The following is a 21,375-nucleotide window of genomic DNA, read 5'->3' as shown; positions in this document are numbered from 1 at the left end:
TACCAGGTGCCACCAGGAGGTCCACCAGTGCGGCCAGGACATTAGAAGCCCTCCCACTGCTGCCCCCACCCCCAAGCACCAAGAAGACAGAGCATCACTTGCCCCAGAGTCCCTATCTATACCTTGTGGCTAATAGCCACTGATGGACCTCTGCTCCATATGCCCATCTAATTCCCTTTTGAAGCCGTCCACGCTTGTAGCCGCCACCACTTCCTGTGGCAGTGAATTCCAAGTGTTAATCACTCTTTGGGTGAAGAAGTACTTCCTTTTATCCGTTCTAACCTGACCGCTCAGCGATTTCATAGAGTGCCCACGAGTTCTTGTATTGTGAGAAAGGGAGAAAAGTACCCCTTTCTCTACCTGCTCTTTCCCATGCATAATCTTATAAATCTCAATCATGTCCCTATCTATCCTAGAGTTGGAAGGGATCTCCAGGGTCATCTAGTCCAACCCCCTGCACAGTGCAGGAAATTCACAAATACCTCCGCCCCCAGGGACCCCTGTTCCACTCCCAGAAGATGACAAAAAACCTCCAGGATCCCCGGCCAAACTGGCATGGAGAACAATGGCTTCCTGACCTCAGAGTGGTGATCAGAATTTCCGTGGGCATGTAAGAAAGGGCCACAAGAACTAAGCACTGAGGCAACCCTCCCTGCCCTCCCTCTCATGTTCCACGTAAATTCACAGAATCGGCATGGCTGTCAGATGGTCACCGAGCCTCTGCTTGACAACCTCCAAAGGAGGAGAGCCCACCACCTCCCCAGGAAGCCTGCTCCACTGAGGAACTGCTCTAGCTGTCAAGAAGTTCTTCCTAATGTTTAGGCAAAAACTCTTTGATTTAATTTCAACCCGTTGGTTCTGATCCGATCTTCTGGGGCAGCAGAAAACAACTCCGCACCATCCTCTAAATGACAGCCCTTCAAGTACTCGAAGATAAGAACATAAGAGATGCCAATGTTGGATCAGGCCAAAGGCCCATCCAGTCCAGCACTCTGTGTCACACAGTGGCCAGAAATACCAGGTGCCACCAGGAGGTCCACCAGTGGGGCCAGGACATTAGAAGCCCTCCCACTGTTGACCCCCCCAAGCACCAAGATGACAGAGCATCACTTGCCCCAGAGTCCCTATCTATACCTTGTGGCTAATAGCCACTGATGATCGTATCACCTCTCAGTCGTCTCCTCTCCAGGCTAAACATCCCCTGCTCCTTCAACCTTTCCTATGATACATGACCAGTGAACTTCTCTGTACTGTGCTAACAGGGCCCCGATTCTTCTGTAGGTCTCTGAACTTGGCCTCGAAGCAGATGTCCTTCCCGTCCGTGGGGACCACCCGGCCTCCAAGAACCGGTACCTCTATGTCGGTGGGTCCCTGCACAGACTCCCCTCTGGGATTAGGTAGGTTAATTTCCCACGAACCCTGGGGGGTGGCTTTGAGTAAATTTGGGGATCAGTGGGGCAAGCCCCCTTTTCCTAAGCACCTTTGCTGTGTTTTGCCTGGGTTCCAGTGGCCTTCTCCGGACGGTCCCACCTTTTACTCGCCCCCTGGTTTGGAGTGGGCTGAAAGACCTGATGGCCCCCCGTGGCTCTGAGGCGGATGAGAGCATTCACGCCTTCGTGGGGCGCCGCTTTGGCCAGCAGGTACTTGCCATGTGTTCCAAACCTTGCCCGCTTGGGAGAACGGTCTGTTGGTGGCTACTGATAACTAAATAACTGAGAGCCAATTTGGTGTCGTGGTTAGGAGCGTGGACTCTAATCTGGGAGAACCGGGTCTGATTCCCCACTTCTCCACATGCAGCTGCTGGTGGGACCTTGGGTCAGTCACAAGTTCTCTTAGAGCTGTTCCCTCAAGGACAGTTTCTGTCAGAGCTCTCTCAGCCCCACCTACCTCACTGGGTGTCTGTTGTGGGGAAGGGGAGGGAAAGGAGATTGTAAACCGCTCTGAGTGAAGGGTAGGGTATAAATCCTCTCCTCCTCCTCTCTTAAATGGAACCTCCTGGTTCAAAGGCATCCTGCCTCTGAATAGCAGTTGTTGGGGGAACGAATGACAGGGGAGAGCTGTTTTGTTCACGCTTTGTTAGCAGACTTCCCAGATGGATCTGATTGGCAATTACGTGAAACCGGCTTTTTTTGAACCAGATCCGTGGTCGTATTGTCTGCTCGGACTGGCAGCAGCTCTCAGAGTCTCAGACTTTCACATCACCTCCTCACTGATCTCTTTAATTGAAGATGCCGAGGATTGAACCTGGGACTTTCTGCATGCCAAACGGATGCTCTGCCACTGAGCCACAGCCACTCCCAGCCATTGTGGCACCAGGATTCTGGGCTAGATATCTCACATCCGGGATCCTATAGATTTCTTTATGGGCTGTGGTAGGAGAACAGAGAAGTGGCAGGTGATGCAATTTGCCTTCCTTGGTTCTTCACAGGCCACGGCAAAGTGGAGCTAGTGGGCTTTTGAGAGATGGAGGAGGATAAGCAACCAGTGTCATAAGGACATAAGAGTCCTGATGGATCAGACCAGTGGCCCATCTAGTCCAGCATCCTGCCTCACACAGTGGCCCCAACCAGTTCCTCTGGAGGGCCAACAACAGGGCAGAGAGGCCGAGGCCTTCCCCTCATAAGGACATCAGAAGAGCCCTGCTGGGTCAGACCAGTGAGGGTCCATCTAGTCCAGCATCCCGTCTCCCACAGTGGCCTCAGCCAGTTCCTCTGGAGGGCCAACAACAGGGCAGAGAGGCCGAGGCCTTCCCCTCATAAGGACATCAGAAGAGCCCTGCTGGGTCAGACCAGTGCGGGTCCATCTAGTCCAGCATCCTGCCTCACACAGTGGCCCCAACCAGTTCCTCTGGAGGGCCAACAACAGGGCAGAGAGGCCGAGGCCTTCCCCTCATAAGGACATCAGAAGAGCCCTGCTGGGTCAGACCAGTGCGGGTCCATCTAGTCCAGCATCCTGCCTCACACAGTGGCCCCAACCAGTTCCTCTGGAGGGCCAACAACAGGGCAGAGAAGCCGAGCCCTTCCCCTCACAAGAACATCAGAAGAGCCCTGTTGGATCAAACCAGTGAGGGTGCATCTAGTCCAGCATCCTGCCTCACACTGTGCCCAACCAGTTCCTGTGGATGGCCAGTATTGGGGCATAGAGGCCAAGGCCTTCCCCTGATGTTGCATCCTGGTTCTACGATTCAGAGGCTTAGTGCCTCCAAATGTGGAGGTTCCCCTCAGTCACTATGGCTGGCAGCCATTGATAGACTTACCCTCCATGAATCTACCTAATCCCCTTTTATCTCCTGCTGGTATTGTGACTACAGGGTTGCCATGTTTCCCCTCTGGCTCTGCTCACGTGCATTTAACAGCAGCCTGGCATGCAGAAACCTCAGAGGGGAAGATCTTCCTGCCAAGGTGAATATACAGTGCAGGGAGTTCCACCGGCTTCGTTTCTAGAGCTGTTAAAGGCACGGAAGCCAGGCCAGGGGAAAAGATACTTTGCAACCCTATGGAGGGAGGGAGGTAAGAAAAGCTCCCATTCCCCTGTGCAGACGTTATTTATTTTGCTGGGCACTGGGGGAGAGGAGAGGCACCATACGGGTGGGGCAGCGGCTGCCTTCCTTATCTGCTCTCCACAGTGCCGGAGAGGAGGGAGGGGTGCCCAGCCGTTCCTGCCCCACCCTGTTCTTTCACGCAAATCCTTCCCCAGATAGTTGTCAGGTAGCCCTGTCATAGATCTGGAATGTGGAGGAGTATCCTCCTTCTTGTTCTCACCTCTCTCTTGCCCCACTACTGTGTGCTATCTTAAGAAGAAGAAGAAGAGATTGGGTTTATACCCCGCCCTTCACTTGGAGTCTCAGAGCGGCTTACAAACTCCTTTCCCTTCCCCTCCCCACAACAGACACCCTGTGAGGTGGGTGGGGCTGAGAGAACTCTGACAGAGACTGCTCTTTTTCAAGGACAGCTGTGCCAGAGCTTGTGACTGACCGAAGGTCACATCAGCAGGTGCAAGTGGAGGAGTGGGGAATCAAACCCGGTTCTCCCAGATTAGAGTCCGCACACTTAACCACGACACCAAACTGGCTCTCTTATGCTTGACCTCGCAGATGTTCCAGCTGCCAATTCCACGGCTGGGAATGTTAACGGCTTCTTTGCTCTGCCTGCTTGCTTTGCCACGCGCGTGAACTATATCCATTGGCTCATGCTTACAGGGGGAATGTTTGATTTCACTATAAGCCAGAGGCCCCGTTACTGACGGCCATTCCTGGCACAGTCTGTCCACATGCTCTTTAGTACTGGAACCACTAATAAACAGTTATCTTCTTATGAAGCCCCGTGTGGTGTGACCTGACTAGGGAGCCTGACAAAGGGAAAACTGTACTCTGAGAACTTGTCTCCTGGGTGGGGCGGTCCAAGCCTTCCTGTCCTCAATAAGCATCGAGCTGGCGAGTTGGAGGTGCCTTGCTGTAGCCAAGAGTTGTGGACGTGAAGCAGGTTAACTCTGGGGGGCGGCAATTAACAGCGAGAGGCATTGCCCTCTCCATACCCTGAGTCCAGGACTGGCATCAGCAGACCCTGAGGTGGGGCAGCTGCAACCAGGGCCTAGAGCTTCAGATGGGGCCCACTGCCACTAACACACCCCCCCAGCTTCTATCTCCCCCCTACCCCCCGTCTGCACCTGTGCCCAGTGTTCGCTCTAAGCTGAGTTAGTGTGAGCTAACTCACCATTTTTTAGCCTCCAGCTCACACATTTTTGTCTCACCTCAGGAAGGATGGTTCCGGAGCAAACTAATTTATGCAGTAGCCAAATCTCCCGCTCACAACTTTAATGCCAGTAGCTCACAAAGTAGAATTTTTGCTCACAAGACTCCACGGCTTAGAGGGAACATTGCCTGTGCCCCTAACCAGTGTTTCCCCCCCTAAGCTGAGTGAGTGTGAGCTAGCTCACCATTTTTTAGTCTCCGGCTCCCACCTTTTTGTCTTCGCTCAGGAAGGATGGCTCCAGAGCAAGCCAATTTATGCAGCGGCCAACTCGCTCGCTCACAACTTTAATGCCAGGAGCTCACAGAGTAGAATTTTTGCTCACAAGACTCCACAGCTTACTTAATTTATTTATTTATATTTACATTTATACCCCGCCCACCCTGTGAACAGGCTCTGGGTGGCTTACAGGAGACAGCCTGTCGGCCGATACAAATGAAACAATAAAAATAGTAAAATCCCTTCAAAAACAATCTTAACAATAGAGTGCTCACTACAGCCGAGTAACCTTAAGATGAATGGCGTTGTATCTGCATTCCTTCTGTCTTCAGATCTTAAAATCAGTCCCATGGTCCAGATGTTCGCCGGTGAGGCTCAGAGCGGGCCAGTCTGATATTCCAGATTGATGGTAGCTGTGGTGGCGGCTCCTATTTGAAAGCCTGGCGGAAGAGCTCTGTCTTGCAGGCCCTGCGGAACTGTGAGAGGTCCCGCAGGGCCCTGATCTCGTCCGGGAGCTCATTCCACCAGTAAGGAGCCGCCACCGAAAACGCCCTGGCCCTGGTAACGACAAGTCTCGCCTCCTTGGGGCCTGGGATAGATAGACGTTGTTGGGCCCCAGACCGTAGTGCTCTCTGGGGCACAAATGGGGAAAGGCGGTCCCTCAGGTAAGCTGGACCCTGGCCGTATAGGGCTTTAAAGGTAAGCACCAGCACCTTGAAGCGAATCCGGTAAGCAATTGGCAGCTGGTGATCGACCATGTCGAACGCAGCCGACAGGTCAAGCAGCAGCAGCACCGCCGAACCGCCTCGATCCAAGTGTCTTTGGAGGTCGTCAGTAAGAGCGACCAACACCATCTCCGTCCCGTGTCCCAGGCGAAAGCCGGACTAGAAGGGATCTAACACAGAAGCATCATCCAGAAAGCCTTGGAGCTGTACCGCCACCGCCCTCTCGATTAATTTGCCCAAATGGGGCAAATTGGAAACTGGCCGATAGTCAGCCAATTTGGCCAAATAGCCACACTCTCCCCGGCTTCCCACAGCAGGCCAACACACTCAATGCCCGTGATCTCCAGAGGGAGTATTGTCCCAACTGGCCAGAGTCCTTGAGGAAGGGCATGTGGGTGGTGCACAGTGGTGGGAGTCCTGGGGGGGCCGTGGCAACAGCACTCCCTTTGAGACACATGCAGCCTGCTGGGTGACCTTGGGTCAGTCCCAGTTCTCTCTGAACTCTTTCAGCCCCACCTGCCTCACAGGGTGCCTGTTGTGAGTAGAGGAAGGCAAGGCAATTGTAAGGCACTTTGAGACACATGAGACCTAGGGGAATAGGGAAAAAAAGAGACATGAGAGACCTGCTAGGTGGCCTTGGGCCAGTCCTAGTTCTCTCAGGACTCTCTCAGCTCCACCTGCCTCACAAGGTGCCTGTTGTGGGGAGAGGAGTACTGGAGAGTCAGAGTGGGGTAGTGGTTAAGAGTGATGGACTCTAATCTGGAGAATTGGGTTTGATTCCTCCCATTCTTCCTCCACATGAAGCCTGCCGGGTGACCTTGGACCAGTCACGATTCTCTCAGAACTCTCTCAGCCCCACCTGCCTCACAAGGTGCCTGTTGTGGGGAGAGGAAGGGAAGACAATTGTAAGGCACTTTGAGCCACATGAGGCCTGCTGAGTGACCTTCGGCCAATCATGGTTCTCTCAGAACTCTCTCAGCCCCACCTGCCTCACAGGCTGTCTGTTGTGGGGAGAGGAAGGGGAGGCGATTGTAAGCCACTCTGAGGCTCCTTAGGGTAGGGCCGCAGTGGCTCAGAGGTTAAGACGCTGAATTGCAGACCAGAAGATCAGTAGCTCGGCAGTTCGAGACCCGAGTGCCGCATGAGAGCCAGTTTGGTGTAGTGGTTAAGTGTGCGGACTCTAATCTGGGAGAGCCGGGTTTGATTCCCCACTCCTCCACTTGCACCTGCTGATGTGACCTTGGGCAAGCCGTAGTTCTGATAAGAGCTGTTCTTGAAAAAGAGCCGTAGTTCTTGATAAGAGCTGTTCTGTCTGAGCCCCACCTACCTCACAGGGCGTCTGTTGTGGGGAGGGGAAGGGAAAGGAGTTTGTAAGCCGCTCTGAGACACCTTCGGGTAGTGAAGGGCGGGGTATAAATCCAATCTCATCTCATCATCATCATGATGACGGAGTGAGTTCCCATCTCTAGTTCCAGCTCCTGCCAGCCTAGCGGTTCAAAAGCAAGAAACTGCAAGTAGATAAATAGGTAGGTACCGCTTTGGTGGGAAGGTAACAGCATTCCGTGTGCCTTGGCATTTAGCCATGCCGGCCACATGACCACGGAAATGTCTTCGGACAGCGCTGGCTCTTCAGCTTGGAAACAGAGATGAGCACTACCCCCTAGAGTCGGATTCGACTGGCTTTTGAGCAAGGGAAACCTTTACCAGGGTAGAGAAAAGTGGGGTGTAAAAACCAACTCCTCTTCTTCTTCTACATACGCTGGCCTATGCTGTTGGGGGAAGGCAACTGCGAGTGGGATCAGGATGCACAGGGAGGATGGGGGATGCACAGGTGTAGAGGTGGTGTAGTGCAGTGTAGTGACTAGAGTACCGGAAGCTTGCTGAGTGACCTTGGGCTAGTCACACTGTTTTTCAGCCTAACCGACATCGCCGGGTTGTTGTGAGGATAAAATGGAGGAGAACTATGTAAGCTGCTTTGGGTCCCCCACTGGGGGAAAAGGTGGGGTATTAAACAAATGAGCAGGTATGAGGAGGGCCCTGGGTGTGGACAGACATGGGGCCCTGGGCACTCTCTTCCCAAAACCTGGAACCGGCCCACATTGCGTCCACTGTAGTGGGGGAACAGGGTGCTGGACATGTTGGGTCTGTGGTCTGAGCAAGCATCGCTGTCTTTGTATTCCTCTTAGCTGGCCGACATCGTCATTGACTGCCTCTGCCGGGGGGTGTTTGCCGGGGACTGCCGGGTGCTGAGCATACGCTCCTGTTTCCCAGTGTTGTTCCAGGCGGAGCGGACGCACCGTTCAGTCATCTTAGGCATGGCTCTCGGTGGAGGTGAGGCCTGAAAGGAAACCAGGGGTCCACCTAGGGTCTCCAGCCCTTGTGAGCCTGTGGGCATCTTTGGAAGTCTGACGCAGAGTAGTGGGCACAGTCACAAAATGGCTGCCACAGGAGGCTGAGCCAATCGTAAAATGGCTGCCGCAGGCAGCAGAGCCATATACACAGAGGAAGCCCAAGCATAGGGGAGAAGAGGGGAAATTTTAAAAATACACTGGGAAAGAGGAGCAAGAGAAAATAAAGCCAACCCTGTGGTGTCAGCTGTTGCTGAAACAACACTAGTTTAATTTGCACAGCCAATTGGATACCCAGTGGCCAATCAGAAGTCCTGTTGGGCAAGACCCACCCACCTGGCTCCACCCACTTTTTAAAAAAACCCCAGTGTTTAGGCAGCAGGACAAGGCTGGCCCAGCTGAATACAGTTCCATTAATTCTTTTTAAACCCTGCATGTAGAAAACCAGCGTTTCAGGGAGGAGAATGGGCTAGAATCCTTCCCCACAACGTGGTAGTTTTTTGTGTTTTTAAATTGGAGGAGGGTTCAGTCATGAGAGGTCCTCCTTGCATTCGGTTGTGGTACAGTCCAGACTAGGGATGCCCCGGCTACTTACCCGGCTGGCGGGGGGGTGGGAGGGAGCCTTCCAGAAGTGGGGAGGGCGGGGTGATGTCGCTGTGCGTGTTGTCAGCACGAAGACGTCACACAGAAGTGATGTCATCACGCCGGGCATGTGGCGCAATGACGCTCTAGCATTTTGGTCAAGACTCTATAGTTACCATAGAGTTTTGGCCAAAATGCTAGAGCGTCACAGCACGATGTGCCTGACGTGATGGCGTCACTTCCACATGAAGTCATTGCGCTGACAGCGTCAATGTGGGAAAGGGCTGTTCAGGGGTGGGGCTTCCCCCGCCGGCTGACTGGGGGTCTGGCAACCCTAGTTCAGATATAAGCCCACTGTCTCGAAGCAGGTCTTTGCACATGATAGATAGGCAGTCCCCAAACCAAAACTGAGCAACGCAGTCGGCTGAACTCTTACAACCTGCATGGATTAGACAAATTAAACCAACTAGGCATCATCTATTTTGCTTCCGCTGGTCAGATGGGAGGGGCACGGAGCACTGCCAGTTGAATTTCTGCCTGCCGTGCTGCTGTTAGGGATGCAGAAGCCCTGCTGGAAGAACAGATAGTACCCTTAGAAGGGGTGGCTGGGGGCAATAACTAGAGGTAGGGCCCCTTTTGAGCACAAATACTTTAATAAATGAAGACAGCAGTTAGCAGAAATGCTGTCAGTGCATAGGAAGAGGGGCACCGTGGAGATTTAGCCGTCTTATTTATCTGCCTGTTCTTCAAGGAAAAAGCCTCCCGGTGGAGTCTCCACTGATTGGCCGGGCCCAGAAGGAGCGCTGGAGCCAGTGGTCGCTGCGCAGTGGGATGGAGGCCCTGCCCGAAGGCTTGGCGGACTTCTCGAAGCGTCGTGGGGTGGAGATCCACCGAGATGCCTCCGTGAAGCGGTTAGAGACAACAGCGGCTGGCGGCTGGCAGGTAGGGAAGGAGGGCAGGGTGGGGAAGGGGCCTCTGATGAGGCTGGGCGTGGCCCTGACCCCTCGGCGGGGGCGGGATGTGGGATCTTCCTTCAGTTGCTGTGGCTGAATTTTTCTCCCCGGTTGGGGTGAAGAAGGAGCCGGGCGTTCCCTTCTGCAGAAGAGGCTGTGAAGCTAGGAGCAGGGGTCTGTCTGAGGCCCAACTTCTCACACCCTGGACCGGGAGTCCTGGCCAGGAAAGGCCGACACCTTTCCTGGCTCCCGCCTGGTGTTTTTAGAAACTGGGGTAGGGCCTGGTGGGCCTTCTGCCCAGCAAAGCTTTTGACTGACCACTGGAGATGCGATTGGCTGGTAAGGTTTTTTTAAAAATGTTGCTTTGGCAGTAGCTGCCACCACAGCCCATGGATCTTCACTGTGTGACTGAAGGTAAGCTGCAGCAGCCACTTTAGAAGCCATTTTGCGTCCACCATCCTGTGTCAGAATCCCAAAGTGCCTGCAGGTTCAGAAAGGTTGGGGAACTCTGCCCTGGACTAAGAAGAAGAAGAAGAAGAACAAGAGATTGGATTTATACCCCGCCCTTCACTACCCAAAGGAGTCTCAGAGCGGCTCACAAACTCCTTTCCCTCCCCCTCCCCACAACAGACACCCTGTGAGGCACGAGGGGCTGAGAGAGCTCTTGACAGAAACGGCTCTTTTTCAAGAACAGCTCTTATCAGAACTATGGCTTTCCCAAGGTCATCCAGCCAGGTGCAAGTAAAGGAGTGGGGAATCAAACCTGGTTCTCCCAGATTAGAGTCCGCGCACTTAACCACTACACCAAACTGACTCTCTAAGGCCAGGCAACTAAAGGAGGTGATGCTACTTGTAGCTACTTGAGAGCCAGTTTGGTGTAGTGGTTAAGTGCGCGGACTCTAATCTGGGAGAACCAGGTTTGATTCCCCACTCCTTTACTTGCACCTGGCTGGATGACCTTGGGAAAGCCATAGTTCTGATAAGAGCTGTTCTTGAAAAAGAGCCGTTTCTGTCAAGAGCTCTCTCAGCCCCACCTACCTCACAGGGTGTTGTGGGGAGGGAAGGGAAAGGAGCTTATAAGCCATTCTGAGACTCAAGTGAAGGGTGGGGTATAAACCCAATCTTTTCTTCTTCTGTTCTCCATGAAAGATGGAACTCAAGGGATGCAGAATAGCTTCAGTCGTGGCTTTCTAGGGATGCAGAATAGCTTCGGTCATGGCTTTCTTAAATCAGATCCTCAATCCCAGGGGTCATTTCATAGAAAAAGAGGTGCAGGAGCTCATTAGCATAACTCATTTGAATAACTCATTTGCATATGCCACGCCCCCTGACATCACCGGAAGTGCGTCAGAAGGCAACACCCACCACTCAGGCTCCACTGGACTCTTTTGGATTGCTAGCTACTGGGGGGGGGGGGAACGTGCAGATCTGTCCTCGCAGAGGAGGGAGAGCTTGTACCTGAACAAAACTGGGTCTTAAAGGTGCCACTGGACTGTTTTGGGCCAGGGGGCCGGGGGGAGTTCTGCAACTTACCTGGCTGCTTCTTGCTCTGACTGAGGGCTGCTGGAAGCAGGGGGTGGGGCTTGTTGCATGTGCCCGCCCCCTGGACTCTTTACTGCTGGAGCTCCACTCCTGTGCGCTCCTGCAGGAAATGAGCCCTGCTCAATCCGGCTCCGATTGGGTTTCCCAAAAACCTGGTTCCTGAGGTCCTTTAAGAGGCGATGCCAGGGATTGAACCTGGGGCCTTCTGTGCACAAAGCCGGTGCTCTCCCATGTTGCCACGGCCCCTCCTGTGACCTAGGGCTTAGATGTCCTTGAAGTGGCAAACCACTGTCTGGGGGCTAGGGTTGCCAATCTCCAGGTGGGGCACGGAGGTCTGGTAGTATAATGGAATTCCAGAGGACAGAGATCAGTTCTCCTGGAGAAAATGGGTGGTTTGGAGGGTGGACTCTATGGCATTGTACTCTGCCGAAACCCTGCCATTCCAGGGCTCCACCCCTCAAAATATACAGGTATTTCCCAACCCAGAGCTGGCAACCCTGGAGGGGGCTCACATAACCGAGCGCTCCTCAGGGCGTGAGGTCACCGTATGTGGAAAGCTAGCATGTCAGGAAGGAGGCGCTAAATCTTCCTGTTGCTGGACTAGTTTCCAGATGGAGGGGAACATCTGTCATCATGAAATCTGCTGGCTGGAATGTTCAGCCCAGGTGCCGGTTTATTCCACCCACGAGAAAGAGGGCCTTTGTTGCAGCTGTGGGTGTCTTCTGGCTGCTGTGAGCCCAAGTGCCTTGAGCTCCATTTCTGCGGAGATTTTGCAGGAGCGAGAGGGAGAGCTGATTTTGCCTTTCTGCCCTAGATAGCCCTGGAGGATGGTGTGGTGGAGGCCGATCACGTGATCAGCGCATTGCCTGCCAAAGGTAGGACGTGTGGCTGCTCCCAAGGGTTGTGTTCAAGCACAGCCCCCCCCCAATCCCCCTTGTCCCCCCTTTGCTGGCTTCCCCGATTATTGCCCACACAAGGTCAGCTTTACACAACTTTAAGGGCCAAGCGTTTACCATAAAAAAACGGAGGAATGCTGAGTGCCAATATGGCGTAGTGGGTAGAGGGCTGGACTAGCATCCTGGGAGAGCTGGGTTCCAATCCCGGCTTCTACCACAGAAGATCACTGAGTGGCCTTGGGCCTCAGCCTGGCCCGCCTCCCAGGGTTGTTGTTATGAGACAAGGGAGGAGAGGAGAATGGTGATCTAAAGCCACTCTTGAGTCCCAACTGCAGAGAAAAAGCAAGGTAGAAATGAATAAATAAGCAAACTTTCAGGATGCTGCATTTCGCACCCTTTACTAAGTTCCGTACCGTTTTTGTGCAATAGGGGAATACACAGAGTCTGGTTCTCTTTGGGGTTTTTTTGTATGTTTCTATATCTGTGTGCACGCATGTGTGTTCGTGCACCTGGAAGTCATGGCGACCTCTGGTGAGTCATGGTCTCTCTAAGCTGTGGAGTCCTGTGAGCAAAGATTCCACTTTGTGAGCTCCTGGCATTAAAGTTGTGAGCCAGCGATTTGTCTACTGCATAAATTAGTCTGCTCTGGAGCTCTCCTTCTTGAGCAAATTTTTAAAATTTAATTTATTTAACTTTAGACTTGATATACCGCCCTAATCCCCCGGGGGGTCTCTGGGCGGTTCACATGTGTTGCGTTCTAAGAACTGTAATCCTAACTTGGGCCACATCTAGTATTGGGGGTGGGGCTGCCTACCAGCACCCTTGGTGGTGGGCCCTTGATGGCCTTCTGGCTGCTGGCTCGGCTCGGCGTCTACCCGATCTCTACTGGCGGCTGGATCGGCGCGGCGTCCTCTGGGTCTCTTGGCTGCTAGATCGGCGCGGCGTCCTTCTAGGCCTCTGATGTCTCCACGGCGATGACCGGCAGGACCGCGCGGGCGCACGGCTCGTGCACAAAAATGTGGGAGGCGGAGGCCAAAAAACTGAGCTAGCTCACGTTAACTCAGCTTAGAGGGAACAGTGCTGGTGACTGACCCCTACGGGGGCCTGTTGTGATGACTCACCGCTCTTGATCCTTCCGCAGGCCTCGCAAAGCAATGGCTCCTTCCCAAGCAGTCCTGCCACATCTGCATTTTCTTTTCCCTCTCCTTAGCTCTCGCCGCGTTGCTCCCAAGCTGGGCTGAGCCGCTGAGCCAAGAGCTGTGCGCCATCCCGGCGGTGTCTGTGGGGGTCGTGAACCTTCAGTACAAAGGTGTGGAGCTTCCCGTCACGGTAAGAGCCCGCCTGCCCAGCCTGGGCTGTCCTGCACAATCACAACACCGGTACCTTCCCCTCAGAGTTCTGTAACTGTAGCACAGGGCTCCCCAATGCAGTACCCGTGGGAATAGAAAACTGTAAGACACAGAGCACTGAATATTTCTAGCCTTGTTTTTCAGAGTCGGAAATAGTTTTCTTCTGTTTATAATTTTGACTTTAAAAGTATACTGAGACTGATTACACACACCCCAGCCCCACCTTAGGAAGCCTGTCTCCCATATGTGCCTCTCTACCACTTGAGATCTGGAACAAAGGTTTTACCTTGAGAAGCAAGGCTGGCTGAAGAGCGAGGCCTTCTCGGTAGTGGCCCCAACTTTAAGGAATCCATTTGGAACACTGTGGGGGAGGGGAGTTGTTTTTAGTTTTGGTTTTGTCTGGCCATTCCTTCCAGAATCTTGAGAGTAGTGGCAAAGAGAGATAGATAACACACTGGAGATATTGAGTCGAGTGTGTGACTGCAGTAAAAAAAAGGGCAAAGGCTGTCCTGGGGATTATTAGGAAGGGGATTGAAAACAAATCAGCACCCTGACCTGGATAGCCCAGGAAAGCCTGATCTCATCAGATCTCAGAAACTAAGCAGGGCTGACTCTGGCAAGTCCTTGGATGGGAGATCTTCTTGGAATACCAGAGGCGGGAGGTGGGGGCAGGCTTTAGTCAGTCACCTCTTGAATATCCTCCATGCCCCCAGTAGGGGTCAGTCACCAGAAGGCACCATGACTTCCAGGTGCACATGCGTGCACACACATAAAAATACAAAAATAGCCTGCCCGCTCCCAAGAAAACAAATCAGCCAGTATCATAATTTGTTGTTGTTCAGTCGCACAGTCGAGTCCGACTCTTCGCGACCCCATGGACCAGATGACGCCAGGCCTTCCGGTCTTCCACCGTCCTCTGAAGTTTGCTCAATTTCATGTTTGTTGCATCTATGACACTGTCTAACCATCTCATCCTTTGCCGTCCCCGTCTTCTTTGACCTTCAATCTTTCCCAGCATCAGGGTCTTCTCCAGTGAGTGCTCCCTTCTCATTTGGTGGCCAAAGTATTTGAGCTTCAGTTTAATTATCTGGCCTTCCAGGGAACAGTCAGGGTTGATTTCTTTTAGGATTGACTGATATATATATGTATGTGTGTGTATATATGTATGTGTATATATGTTTATATATATGTGTGTGTGTGTGTGTGTGTGTGTATACAGGGCTATTTTTGGGCATATATATGTATGTATATATATATGTATATGTATGTATATGTATGTATAAATCTATGATGCAACCTCATTTGGAGTACTGTGTACAGTTCTGGTCACTGCACCTCAAAAAAGATATTATAGCATTGGGAAAAGTGCAGAAAAAGGTAACTAAAATTATTAAGGGGAAAGAACATCTTCCCTGTGAAGAAAGGTTAAAAAGCTTTCTAGCTTGCAGAAAAGACGATTGAGGGGTGACATGACGAAGGTTTACAAAATTATGTATGAGATAGAGAAGGTAAAGAAAGAAAGTACTTTTCCCCCTTTCTCATAACACAAGAACTTGTGGGCACTCCATGAAATTAATGAGCAGTAGGCTTAGAACAGATCACAGGAAGTACTTCTTCACCCAAAGAGTAGCTTCAAGAGGGCAAGGTCCCGGCCTCTCTGCCCAGTCACATGACCCAAACTCCAGCTTCTCCATTGCCTACGTTGCATGTGGGCTAGAGCCAGGAGATGATACAAAGTTGTTCAGGGTGGTGAAAACCAGTGAGGATTGTGAGGCACTCCAAGGGGATCTGTCAAGGATGGGCGAGTGGGCGTCAACATGGCAAATGGGGTTCAATGTGGCCAAGTGCAAGGTGATGCACATTGGAGCCAAAAATCCTAAATATAAATACACATTGATGGGGTCTGAACTGGCAGAGACTGAGCAAGAGAGAGATCTTGGAGTTGTAGTGGATAACTCACTGAAAATGTCGAGACAGTGTGTGACTGCAATAAAGAAGGCCAATGCTATGCTGGGGATTATTAGGAAGGGTATTGAAAACAGATCAGCCAATATAATAATGCCCCTATATAAATCAATGGTGAGACCTCATTTGGAATACTGTGTGCAGTTCTGGGCACCACACCTTAAAAAGGATATTATAGCTTTGGAAAAAGTGCAGAAAAGGGCAACTCGAATGATAAAAGGGTTGGAACACTTTCCCTATGAGGAAAGGTTAAAGCGCTTAGGGCTCTTTAGCTTGGAGAAAAGACGACTGAGGGGTGACATGATCGAGGTTTATAAGATTATGCATGGGAAAGAGCAGGTAAAGAAAGAGGTACTTTTCTCCCTTTCTCACAATACAAGAACTCGTGGGCACTCCATGAAACTGCTGAGCGGTCGGGTTAGAACGGATAAAAGGAAGTACTTCTTCACCCAAAGAGTGATTAACACATGGAATTCACTGCCACAGGAAGTGGTGGGTGCTACAAGCATGGACGGCTTCAAAAGGGAATTAGATAAGCATATGGAGCAGAGGTCCATCAGTGGCTATTAGCTACAAGGTATAGCTAGGGGCTCTGGGGCAAGTGATGCTCTGTCTTCTTGGTGCTAGGGGGGGGGTCAACAGTGGGAGGGCTTCTAATGTCCTGGCCCCACTGCTGGACCTCCTGATGGCACTGGTATTTCTGGCCACTGTGTGACACAGAGTGTTGGACTGGATGGGCCTTTGGCCTGATCCAACATTGGCGTCTCTTATGTTCTTATGTTCTTATGTAAAGCAATTTTTCTATACACCCTCTCCCTAAAGATGGAAATTCGGGGTAGAAACTCCTCAGGGACATGCATACATGTGGGCTCTTGTTACGTTCATTTGGCCTGACGGGCAGTTTGAACCTCTCTTTTCTTCAGGGCTTTGGACACCTGGTGCCCTCCTTTGAAGACAGCACCCTCCTGGGCATCGTTTACGATTCTGTTGCCTTCCCTGAACAGGACGGCTCCGGTGGACCTGCCATTCGACTTACAGTGAGAACAGGGCTGGGGCTAGAAATGTGTACTTACAATTGCTTGCTGCTTAGAGCTTTTTTTGGGGGGGGGAACCCATCTATTGATGAATTAGCGTAAAATATTTACATTTATACTTTTTATTTTGTGCAAGTGCTGTCCTTGCTTCCGACTTATGGCGATGCTGTGAATGAATGTCTCGAAAAATGTCCTCTCGTTAACAGCCTTGCCCAGGTCTTGCAGACGGAGGGCCACCGCGGCTTCCTTGATTCACTCAATCCATCTCCTTTTGAGTCTTCTTCTTTTCCTGCTGCCGTCCACTTCTCCTAGCATGATTGTCTTCTCCAGTGACTCTTGTCTTCTCCTAATGTCACCAAAGTACGATAGCCTCAGTTTGGTTATTTTGGCTTCCAGGGCAGTGATGGCGAACCTTTTAGAGACCGAGGGCCCAAACTGGGACCCAAAACCCACTTATTGATCGCAAAGTGCCAACACGGCAATTTAACCTGAATACTGAGGTTTGACTTTAGGAAAAAACAACTCAGACATTAACTTAAGATGATCCAGACAAAGTAAGGAAAGCAATCCCAAATGTTTTCATTTACTTAAAATTATTTGGCAGAGAATTCGACACTTTAATGATGGTCTGGGCCTGGCTGGGGCGATGGCATGCATCTCCACAGAGAGGGCTCTGAGTGCCACCTCTGGCACCCATGCCATAGGTTCGCCACCACTGTTCTAGGGAGAGTTCAGGCTTGATTTGAGCTAGAACCCCCTGATTTGCCTTTTTGGCAGTCCACGGCATCCGTAAAACTCTCCCCCAACGCCCCATTTCAAATGAATCGACTTTGACCGATTCCCCACAAGCAGTTGTGCCGCCCTCGCTCTTTTTTCCCCCCCTTGCATCGGTCAATTTCACACTATTGGCTGCATGGCCGTACTTTAACCCTCAGCTCCCCCCAATTTCCTCCGCGTCTTCTCGATCCTTGTTTTTTGAGATCGAGAAGACGCGGGGGGAATCTGGGGTGGGGGGAGCTGCGGGTCAAAATGTGGCTGCGCAGCGAATAGTGTGAAATTGACCAATGCAAGCGGGGGAAACGGAAGAGTGAGGGCGGCACAGCTGCTTGTGGGGAATCGGTTTTTCTTCCTGCCAGCTTTCTTCCTTGTCCAACGTTCACACCCATACATAGTCATGGGGGATGCCGTGGCATGAATCAACTTTATCTTGATCGCTGTCCTTACCCTTAAGAGTCTTTTCTAGCTCCTTCATGGCTGCCTTTCCCGGTCTCAGCCTCCTTCTAGTTTCTTAATTGCAATCAGATGAGGGAGAATCAAACATGGGCACATTGGCTTCAGGTCAGATTAATCTGGAGCGAAACAGTATTTTGGATGAGCCAAGAAAGGCTGTGGTCACACACGCTCAATAATCCACTTTCAGTCCACTTCCCAACTGGATTTTGCCAGTTCACACCGTAAAAATCTAGTTGGGAAGTGCATTGAAAGTGGATTATTTAGCGTGCGTGACCACAGTCTGAGATTATTTCCCATTCTTCTTGGGAACTGCCCATGAGAGGACAGCTTTGAAAGAACGTGACTGACCCAAGGTCACACCAGCAGCTGCGTGTGGAGGAGTGGGGGAATCAAACCCGGTTCTCCCAGATTAGAGTCTGCACTCCTAACCGCTACCGCAAACTGGCTCTCAGACAAAAGGTCCATCTAGTTCAGCATCCCATCTTCAATGGGGATGTTTCCAGAGAGCCCAAACAGGGCATGAAAGTGCAGCTCTCTTCGCTTGGCTCCCAGTCTTCAGAGGTACACTTCCTCTCAACCTGAATGTTCCATTTAACATTCTGGTCATTAGCTCTTGATGGACGTCTCCTCCTCTTTGAATTGGCCCTGTCCCCTTTCAAAGCCAGCAGCACTCTGTCCCTTTCCCCCCAATTAAGTGACTTCTTTGCCTCCTGCAGGTGATGCTGGGGGGTGCGTGGTTCACACCCGGCCTGGGGGACCCAGACACCATCTCTGATGCTACCCTGGTGAGAAGAGCACAGGCGGCCGTGAAGAAACAGCTGGGGTTGTCCGCTGAGCCATCTCACACGATTGTCAAGGTGCACAAGGTATGCACAAGGCGAGAGAGAGAGTTCCCTATCTGCTAGGTTTCTCCCCCAAAACTTTGTTCCGTATTCCAGAGTCAATGCCTGAAACCTGAGGACATGAATAAAAACAAAACTAATCAAGGGTTTTGCTTGCGGTTAGTGGTGGTGGTTAGTACACGGCCAGCTCCGGTGCAATTTTCATCCTTGCAAAATGGGCTGCTGCCGTTCACAGCTAGGGCTTTGAAGCTGTCGTTTCTGGCCAGCCGGTTAATCTCTTGGGTGAGGAAGGATTTGAACCCAGCTCTTGCTGAACTGCAGGCTGAGGAAGGTCGGTAGTTCAGCAGTTCGAGACCCGGGTGCCGCATGACGGGGTGAGCTCCCGTCTCTAGTTCCCGCTCCTGCCAACCTAGCAGTTCGAAAGCAAGACATTGCAAGTAGATAAATAGGTACCACTTCGGTGGGAAGGGAACAGCGTTCCGTGCGCCTTGGTGTTTAGTCATGCCGGCCACATGACCACGGAAACGTCTTCGGACAGCGCTGGCTCTTCGGCTTTGAAACGGAGATGAGCACCGCAACCCTAGAGTCGGATTCGACAGGCTTTCGAGCAAGGGGACCTTTACCTTTACCTCCTGAGTCCACATCTCACTTCTGGGGATCACCGTGAGAGACATGGATAGAGAGAAGGGGCCTCACATTGGGAATGAGAGGGCAAAGAGTGGCAAACGTTGTGAGGGGGTGGGTAGGGTTGCCAAATCCAGGTTGGGAAATCCCTGGAGATTTGGGGATGGAGCCTGAAAAGGACCGGGACCTCACTGGGGTACAGTGCCACATAGAGTCCACTCTCTAGATCAGAGTCCACGCTCCTAACCGCTACAGTAAACTGGCTCTCAGAATGAAAGGTCCATCTAGTTTTTCTCCAGGGGAATTGATCTCTGTGGTCTGGAGATGAGCTGTAATTCCGGGGGGTCCCCGGGTCCCACCTGGAGGCTGGTGTCGCTAAGGGCGGGTCTGGGGCTATGGGACAAGGAGAGAGAGATGCCCAGTCTCTCTTCTGGTTTCTATCAGGATTCCAGTAGGCCAGTGGTGGCGAACCTATGGCACGGGTGCCAGAGGTGGCACTCAAAGCCCTCTCTGTGGGCACGCGTGGCATCGCCCCAGCCAGGCCCAGACCATCATTAAAGTGTCGAATTCTCTGCCAAATAATTTTAAGTCAATGAAAGCATTTGGGATTGCTTTCCTTACTTTGTTTGCATCATCTTAAGTTAATGTATGAGTTGTTTTTTCTAAAGTAAAACCTCAGTATTCAGGTTAAATTGCCGCGTTGGCACTTTGCGATAAATAAGTGGGTTTTGGGTCGTAGTTTGGGCACTCGGTCTCTAAAAGGTTCGCCATCACTGCAGTAGGCCAAAGACCTTGGCTAATGTTAATCTCTGATCCCTTCGTCTTTCTCTTTCAGGCGTGCATTCCGCAGTATACCCTTGGTCACTGGAAACACATAGGTAGGTCTCACTTCAGATGTTTACATTCCACTTTCCGATCATCAGATTCCCCAACGAGGCTTATTAAAATTCAGAACTTTTTTTTTTCTTAAGTCAAAGCAGTGCAACCTTCGAACAATATAGATCTTTTTGGTGCGTCCTGACCCTATCCACACTCTCCTGCCTAGCACTATAAACCATTCAGGAGGGTCATCCCTTCCTAATATTTTGAGCCAGGTTCTCCACTTGCAGATGCTGGATGACCTTGGGCAAGCCATAGCTCTGACAAGAGCTGTTCTTGAAAAAGAGCCATTTCTGTCAGAGCTCTCTCAGCCCCACTGGCCTCACAGGGCGTCTGTTGTGGGGAGGGGGAGGGAAAGGAGTTTGTAAGCCGCTCTGAGACTCCTTTGGGTAGTGAAGGGCGGGGTATAAATCCAACCTCCTCCTCTTCCTCTTCCTATTTCTCTTCTTAATAGCATATTTGGTGAGAAGATGGTGCAGAGTTCAGAAGCTTTCTAGGAAGCCACCGAGAATTTTAAACAGCTTAAAATTAAAACTTCCAATGGCTACTAAAAACAGATTATGTTCCAGGGGTAGGCGAGGAGGAGGACGATATATCTTCGTATCTATCGGTTTCGTCTTTCTTTTTCCAGCCCTTGATGCTTCCTGCTGTTGAACTATTAATATGCACTGTCAGATGAACTGTCAGATCTGCAGGATCTGAATGACAGGCTAACTCACACTAACTCAACTGAGAGGGAGCACTGGATAAAACACATATATGTACTGCACCAGTTTAGAAGGGCTGCTGATTGGTTGTAAATCTCTCCTTATATATAATTGAGTAGTGGGTGCCAAAGTTCTAAATTCTAAAATGCCCGCCTTTAGTGTAAGGCCGGAAAAACTGCCACTCAGACACTGGCTGGGTTGACTGGCTGCTTTGTGCAGTCCCGCCCAGCATTCCAAGGTCATTTGCATATGGAAGCTGATTGGACCTCACTCAATTCCACACCTCAAACTCACCCCCCCCCCCCGCAAGGCAGTTGGAATTTTCAGTTGCATAATAGGGGAGAGGAGAATGATGTCAGCTGCTCCCTAGGCAGAGGCTGTGGGGTGGTGGTGGTGGTAAAACTTAAGACAGACAGGCAGTTTGGCTGATGGTTGCCAGGAAAGGACATAGGGTTGCCAACTCCAGATTGGAAACTTCCAGGATATTTTAGGGATGAAGCCTGCTGAGGGTGGGGTCTGAGGAGGAGGAGGAAGAGGGGGACCTCAGACAGATACAATGCCATACTGCCCACACTCCAGACAAGCTGTTGCCAGTCTCCAGGTGACAGCTGGAGACATCTTAACGCTTTGGTGCTACTTCAAAGTGCTGCAATTTATCAACAGAGTAGTGTTTCGGAAAATCTTTAGGAATTGTTTGGTGCATTTACGACGGGGCTCCTGGGGAACTAT

The 21,375-nt window shown here is 51.5% G+C and overlaps 1 protein-coding gene across 4 annotated transcripts in view; it reads left to right on the top strand.

Annotated features, from left to right (window-relative positions):
* PPOX (protoporphyrinogen oxidase) overlaps nucleotides 1–21,375 on the top strand; it is a 35,772-nt gene that overhangs the window by 10,265 nt on the left and 4,132 nt on the right. For all 4 annotated transcript variants that reach the window (XM_015424739.1, XM_015424737.1, XM_015424738.1 and 1 more), the window contains exons 4-12: nucleotides 1,282–1,397; nucleotides 1,508–1,640; nucleotides 7,879–8,023; nucleotides 9,374–9,564; nucleotides 11,932–11,992; nucleotides 13,224–13,342; nucleotides 16,251–16,364; nucleotides 18,311–18,460; nucleotides 19,896–19,938. In XM_015424739.1, coding sequence (XP_015280225.1) covers nucleotides 1,282–1,397; nucleotides 1,508–1,640; nucleotides 7,879–8,023; nucleotides 9,374–9,564; nucleotides 11,932–11,992; nucleotides 13,224–13,342; nucleotides 16,251–16,364; nucleotides 18,311–18,460; nucleotides 19,896–19,938 — 1,072 coding nt within the window. The remainder of the gene's footprint in view (nucleotides 1–1,281; nucleotides 1,398–1,507; nucleotides 1,641–7,878; nucleotides 8,024–9,373; nucleotides 9,565–11,931; nucleotides 11,993–13,223; nucleotides 13,343–16,250; nucleotides 16,365–18,310; nucleotides 18,461–19,895; nucleotides 19,939–21,375) is intronic.

This window comes from Gekko japonicus, unplaced genomic scaffold (assembly GCF_001447785.1).
Source record: "Gekko japonicus isolate JY-2015 unplaced genomic scaffold, Gekko_japonicus_V1.1 scaffold755, whole genome shotgun sequence".
NCBI classification, from domain to species: Eukaryota; Metazoa; Chordata; class Lepidosauria; order Squamata; family Gekkonidae; genus Gekko; species Gekko japonicus.
Note: the sequence above shows the minus strand (reverse complement) of the source record. Positions and strands in the feature narration are given on the sequence as shown.